General features: G+C 35.0%; 1 protein-coding gene across 1 annotated transcript; it reads left to right on the forward strand.

The window, feature by feature from the left end:
* Positions 1-735: 735 nt before the first annotated feature.
* Positions 736-7,331, forward strand: LOC125667146 (uncharacterized). Its single transcript, XM_048900506.2, has 6 exons — positions 736-787; positions 1,077-1,170; positions 1,382-1,578; positions 5,920-6,080; positions 6,421-6,596; positions 7,201-7,331. The coding sequence occupies exons 2-6, from the start codon at positions 1,089-1,091 to the stop codon at positions 7,245-7,247; spliced, it is 663 nt and encodes a 220-aa protein (XP_048756463.2). The 5' UTR covers positions 736-787; positions 1,077-1,088; the 3' UTR covers positions 7,248-7,331.
* Positions 7,332-7,687: the final 356 nt, after the last annotated feature.

Consider the following 7,687-nt stretch of genomic DNA (forward strand, 5'->3'; position numbering starts at 1 on the left):
AAAATGCTGATTGCACGCAACGGCGAGTGGGGTCACGGTCGGCTGAATTTCAACTAAAGTGCGTGAAAGTAACTCTGTGTCAAATTTAATCAAATTCTGTCATCGTGTCTAAACATCATATTGCAAGAAAAAAACAACGAACTGTTTCTTTTTACTGTTAGTACATCATATGAAATACATGATGTAAACAAGAAACCTGAAATATGATTAAATATATATAAAATAAAAAAAATATGACCTAAAATTTTGTTTGTGTTGTCGGGATAAAGTATCATTATTAGTAATGTGATTTTAGGGAATTGACGACATGATTTGAATGGGTTTTTATTTGCTCTAAAGATGATATGGTATGCGGAACGTCCAGAATCACAGAATGCAGGCTGTATCCCGGTTTTGAAAAATCCAATGATGAACAACATTAATAGATTTATAGGTTGCCGTCGATTGTTGATTGATCCGGGAACACGCTACACACGACATATTGTTTTAGATATTTGAGAACACTTTGTTACTCGTTGATTATATTATGTACAAGTCGCTTTGAGAAGTTTGGTGCATCCGCTTTTATCTTAAGAAACAATTGTGTCGCAGGATGTAATGGATATGAAATTGGACCTGTTTTACAAACTTCTATAAGAAGTTTATGATAATCGAAACATTAAAACAATAAAATGTGTTTTAAATAATCACAGGTGTTTTCGATTACAGATACTTTGTTTTGTATATAAGAAATCATTTTGAGTTACTCGAATTAACAGTTGACAGAGGAGTCTGCTGAGCATACTAGGTGAGTGATATGGTTGTAACTGTTTGATAATGTTATATCTTATGTGGCAGGTTTCTGACAATGTCATTTTCATTTAATTTGATATACTTAGATAATGTTAGATTACAAATGCTATCAATGTGTGGGGCTCGCGGCAGGTGACTGGTCGGTGGGGGATGCGTTGTCCTTCAAGCCACCTAATTTCACTTCTGGTATTTGCAGGGGTCCGTGTCTGCCCTACCGTTGATTAAATATTCCTTATATGATTGTTGAGATTTTTCAATCGTTTTTAAATATTGTTATGTTATAGGGTTAAATCAACATGATCTGGTTTTCATGGATGTTGATTTGCGTGCTCTTTGCACATGTTCTTTCCGGTAGTTATGGCACATCTGAAGAAGATGGTAAGTTGTAATTGTTGATCAAAACGTTTTCAATTTCATTTTGTGAAATAATGTGTCATGTTTGTAGTGTCAAATGTTCTATGAAATGTTGATATTTTCATACTTTACTTACTAAGTTTTTCTAGACATTAAATTTAATGTTCGACTCTCAAAAGTAGTACATGTATCTTACCAATCCGATAACATAAATTGACATTTACATCCATTTCAGACTGGCAGCTAGTGTTCCATGCTGTTAAAGGTAACAAACAGGATGTTCGTGCTGCATGGTGCAAGAGATCACCCCGAAGATGCACACCAGCAGTTGGTTGTATTCCGGACGGTTTTGATCTCGATAATTGGAGAGATACTAGAAAGCATCTTCGAAGTCCTCTAATTGATCAATGGAGATCTCTCAGCATTCTGAAGGTACGCACTTGCACGGTTTTGGAAGATCATGTAGAACAATTTGCATTATTCATAATTTCACCCTTGTAAAAGAATTAAACTTACACGTATAGTAGAAATCATTACAGATAACACTATAGAAAACCATAAGCTCGATTACAATTAAAGATTAATGCATTGTGTTAATCTATATATCTCCAAATACATCTGGGTGGAATATTCAACTTGTGTGTGTGTAAGTGTAAAATTGTATGAGATGTGCGGAAGTTCGAACGTTAACATGGGGTGCACATTATTGTCCTCTTGCGTCCTAACAGTACCTTGTACATTATATTTGCTGTGGTTAACCAATGTTATCCCCACACACCATGAACAAATCTAAGATTTGACGTTCTTCTAACTTTGTTAGTCGTTTCAAAGTTATACAATTCAGTTTTGGGGTAAACCTCGCCGCCAGTCTCGTTCTACAACGTATCACCTTTTAGTTAAACTGAACATATGGTGTGAATATTTCCGTGTATATCTACCACTGTTACTGTTGGTCAACATCAAGGTTTTTATTTGTTTGAAAACCTACGAGGATAATAACACCCTTCATAATAACTGTTCTCCAAAATGCAACCGAGTAGATTAATTAATATCTTTGAGGCTCGAACTTGCCTTAATATTTCTCCGATCTGTCTCTTAATCGGTATTTTAGTAACACCGTACATGAATTAAACGACAAAATAACAGAAGCGTTGATTTTCACCGTAGAACATTGATACACAAGATGATGTGGTTAGTGTATATATTTCACATGTTTTGCCTTTCCTGTTCAACTGAACATAAATTATCTATAGAATAAAACACTACGTGTATATACATAGGGCGAGCTCGAATACATGAGTGTTACAGGCTTTAAATAATGATACGTTCAAATATGCAATTATTCTCAAGCTTCTGGAAATTGGATAATCATTATGCTTGAAATATCTACACTAAAAAGAAAAAGAAAATCAAGAACAGTTATAAAAATGTGCAAGTTATATAGATGATGGAAAAGGTGGGCGAGGATAGTTTATTACAACATGGCAGCGGAACTTTGAATGGCTTAAAACCCACATTTTTTTATTACTATGTTTATTATTTTTATTTTTTTTATTATTATGTGAACAAAATGTGCCTGACCAACTTATCCCTAACAAGGACTCATCTTATTTACTTGTAAGCAAAATTCAACAATCGATATGTTTAAGATAATGCTTAAGTACATATACCTCTCCATTTCTTAAAAAAAGTAACGGAACAGAGGCCTTAAGTGGGCCGTGGTCTATTGTTTTAAGGAATGGAGAGGCTTGAGAATATTGAATTACTTACAGTACAACCTCAGCCTAAATTTAACGATGATTTACTGGTATTGGAAAGATATTTGATTCTTTACAAATCATAAGAACGATTAAATATCCCATATATAATATTAGTATAGAGTTTTGTCATATAAAGCATTGTTTAATTTTGACAACATTTCTCATCAGCCTACGTGAATTCAGTGAAAAGTGCTTCTGACCTTCATGAATGCGAAATGTCTTAGGTTCGAGGCAGTTTATCTCTTTGGATTTTAATTCCGAAAGTTTCAAGACCTTTTTGATACAGTTTTGAAAAGCTCTATAATGAAATAACTGTATTAATAGAGAAGTTGTGCATACGGATGTATATTTAATTGCTGTTATAAAATTTAAAAATTCATTTCAAAATTAAGGATTATCTCCCTCATACATAGCTCTTATCCTTGGACGAATTTGGCTCCACTTTTTTGGCACGCTGTTTTTGGCTATATTTAGCTCTAAAACTTCATAGTTATTTCTGATACCAAACATTTCGGTTGAACATCAGTGAAGAGACATTATTTGTCGAAATGCGCATCTGGTGCATCAAAATTGGTACCGTATAAGTTTTACATTATGACCCCTGGGTCGAGGCCTCTGCTGCTGGACTGTTTGTCCCCGAGGGTCTCTACAGCCCAGTAGCTAAGTACTTCGTTACTAGCTTGAAAATACGGATGTATATTTAATTGCTGCTATAAATTGTAGAAATTCATTTCAAAATTAAGGATTATCTCCCTCATGCATAGCTCTTATCCTTGGACGAATCTGGCTCCACTTTTTAGCACGCTGTTTTTGGCTATATTTAGCTCTAAAATTTCATAGTTATTTCTGATACCAAACATTTCGGTTGAGCATCAGTGAAGAGACATTATTTGTCGAAATGCGCATCTGGTGCATCAAAATTGGTACCGTATAAGTTTTACATTATGACCCCTGGGTCGAGGCCTCTGCTGGTGGACTGTTCGTCCCCGAGGGTCTCTACAGTCCAGTAGCTAAGTACTTTCTTACTAGCTTGAAAATACGGATGTATATTTAATTGCTGTTATAAAATGTAGAAATTCATTTCAAAATTAAGGATTATCTCCCTCATGCATAGCTCTTATCCTTGGAAAAATCTGGCTCCACTTTTTTAGCACGCTGTTTTTGGCTATATTTAGCTCTAAAATGTCATAGCTATTTCGGATACTAAACATTTCGGTTAAGCATTAGTGAAGAGACATTATTTGTCGAAATGCGCATCTGGTGCATCAAAATTGGTACCGTATAAGTTTTACATTAAAATGATAAATATTTAACTCAGGTTACTCAACATATAATGAAGTAGTTGTCTGGAGTTTTGTATTCCTTACAAATAACTTGGCGCTTAAACAAAGGAATGACGTGACATAGATCGCAGTTACCAACACCCTTGCCGATTTGATATTTACAAAAACCAGGTTTATAGTTTATACACTATTTTTTGATAAGTTTATTACAATAATTGCAGGATACAAGTATCAAAATACATGTTTCATATCAATTGTTTGACCTTGTCTGGTATGTCCAGGGGTCCGTGTTTAGTATGCTCTTCATTTCACATTCTTTACAATAGTTATTAGATTGCAGGTTTCATCAGATTCGCTACAGTTAGAGCGTGTTTCGTAAAATTTAGAAATATGCATGTAACAACATTCTATAATCACCTGTATATTATGTTTATATCTCTCAAATGATTCGATATGCAAGAGTTTGTTCTGCATATAGTCAGTTTTTATTTTAAATCGAAGTAGGTTACTGACAAACAAGATGATGGTACAGAGTTTCCAACAATCTCGTTTAAAGTCGCAAAATTTCGTAAAATCTATGATTATTAAAACGATGTATTTTGCCAATACAACCTATCATTGAGTCAAATGCGGTCTGACATGTTTCATGTCAATACCAGTCATTTTTGGCACACTGACTTTTACTATGGATAACGCCGATTATCTGATCACGATAAAGGGCTCACGGTGGATGCTACCGGTCAACACGGGATCCTTACTCCTCCCAGACACATGATCCCACCTCTGGTGTATCCAGGGATCAGTGTTTGCCTAACTCTCTATTTTGTATTGTTTATGGAATTTATGAGATTGATCAATGTTCGTTATTTCCATCTCCCATACAAACAATTCAATTTTGATAGTTCAAATGACCACCTAACAGACAATTTTATACACTGAACATAAACCGAACTACTCCAACTTTTCACCTTACAATGGAATGGTATATGAGATTATATTGACTTCGTATTGGCATATGAAATAGCCGATATATTTGCTAAGAATTCATACATGAAAAAATAGATATTTGTGCATCTAGGGTAGAATAATACATGTATCATGTTTGTTTTTAAAAAAATAGAACTATTTGTAAATGTAAGGCATTTTAATGAATAAATCCAAAGATATATTTTCTTAGTATCATGCTCATTTTTGACCATTTCAGATTAAAAGAAAAGGATAAATTACCCTTTCATATGAATTAGGTGATCTGAAATACACTTTATATGTTAAGGGACACATATTACAATTCCTATTCTACCGCTCGCTGTGGTCTAGTGTTAAGGGTAATCATTTTGCAATCAGGAAGTCCAGTCATCGATTCTCGATCACGGTACTTCTTCCAACCTAAGACATTTAACATAAGTAGTAACTGTTTCTTTGTTTAGTACATGCAATTATACATAAATGTGACGAGTCTTTCCGATATGACGTTGATAAAGTGCAACGCTAGGGTACATGATACGTCCATCGTAACTAAATGTACATGATGCACGGTAGGCGTTAACACGACAACGAATCATAATTGCTCCTGTCTTGGGTGCCATATATCAAACTTTATCACATTTATCTCTATTTGAGAAAAATCGTTCTTCCACGGGACGTGTTACAGCATTCAGATACATACAAAATTGATTCTTCTTACGATTCCAAGCCATTTTCATTGTAGCCATGGTAAATATACCTTTCAGATCCGTGTAGTACTTGGAGGTCAAGGGAAAACGCTGGCTTACTTGGAATTTGATGGAAGTGGGAGTAGCTTCATCAACTGGTTCAGCAAATCGAGATTGTTACATAGCAGTTGGTACGACCTAAAACCGAATTCACGAACAAACTTTTTCTCCATCGCAGGGTACGTATATGTTAGCGGAGTTTTATTTTATCAAATCTTTTCTCATATAAGGGTATGAACTCTGACGTTAAAACGTCAGCATACTTCAGGAAGCGTGTATCCTAGCTCTTATTGAAAAGTATTTAGACGTGAAGCGCTGTAGTTCACGTCTTCATGAATGTTCAAAATTAAAAATTGATTTTTATATATGCATGTACATTCTATTGTCATGGCTATCAGAAAATATAGTCGTTACGATAGGCGTACTGTTTGTAACAAAATACTTTTAGTGATGCCATCAGATGCAATACATCTATTCCGTAGAAATCTACAACATTTATGACTATTTTGATCTTTTCAGGCACCACGCCCATGTCAAAAGACACTTCTACATCAACAGAAACTATGGCGGATGTCCAAAGGATGCGGGGTGGTTTGTGGTGATAGATAAGAAAGATGTTTGCACGTGGGCCAATAAGGGAGTCTTCCCGCTGTTCATGTACAGTAAAGGTTCAAGACTGACGAACTGGAATCGAAGTAAGTGACATTATAGTAAACACATTCCTCCTATTCTATCCACAACTTATTATATGATACAATGGCTGTAAAGTTTAGTTGAAGCACTTCAGTGATTTCAGACCGAGTATGATAATGTAAATATATCAACCTCACTATTGTACATGTTACTTTACGACAACATACATGTATTGTGTATATCTACCCTCCTCCTCCTCATCCCTCTCTCTCTCTCTCTCTCTCTCTCTCTCTCTCTCTCTCTCTCTCTCTCTCTCTCTCTCTCCATGTATCTATATGGTATCATTGAGATATTTTTTCTCTCTGGAAAAAATAAGGGCAAAGTTTCTTTTCTTTCTATAAATCATATGATTATACTATGATCCAAAGTATGAAACTGTCATTCAGTTCGCCCAGTTTCTGTGATTTAGTCACCTTTTATTCGCCGTTCAGTAATCGTTCTGTCACCTTTCAGTAACCGTTCTGTCACCGTTCAGTAACCGTTCAATAAACTTTAAGTTACATTTCAAGCTTATTGAATGCCATATTTTCATCCTGTGATCACTGTTTCCAAAATGAATCGGAAATAATGCAATTTTAAAAATATTATTCTGTATTTTGTTTGCAGATCCCGGTTTTGCCGATGTTATGAACGTTTACATACAGACTGTGTAAGTTTCCTGCGTGCTGCCTCTTTTTGTCGAAAAAAAAAAATGGTTTCATTCGTTGCAATGGAAAACATTAAAGATGGTCAATAAAGATGATGTGTTATTTTATGTCCAATTCAAGCATATTCACAAATATAGACGTCAATGAATGTGGGAGAAGTGCCTCGACAATTGACTTAAGAATGACGCTCTTGGATGTATCAGTAAGGGTATTGATCGTGTGAAGGCCTACCTGACATAGGACTACCGTTTTAAAGGTCATTGAGGCATACAACATTCTTTATCCCAGACGATTGACAAATGAACAGTCTAAGCGCTATGCATTATGGGATTGATCACTGTTCTTTATCTTCAACTTTCACTGTATACTTAATGTAGGTACATAAATATAATAAAAACGTATACTTTATAGAAACGGGGATGAAGCTGATGATAAAAATTGACCCA

Source organism: Ostrea edulis, chromosome 3 (genome assembly GCF_947568905.1).
Source record: "Ostrea edulis chromosome 3, xbOstEdul1.1, whole genome shotgun sequence".
In the NCBI taxonomy this organism is placed as follows: Eukaryota; Metazoa; Mollusca; class Bivalvia; order Ostreida; family Ostreidae; genus Ostrea; species Ostrea edulis.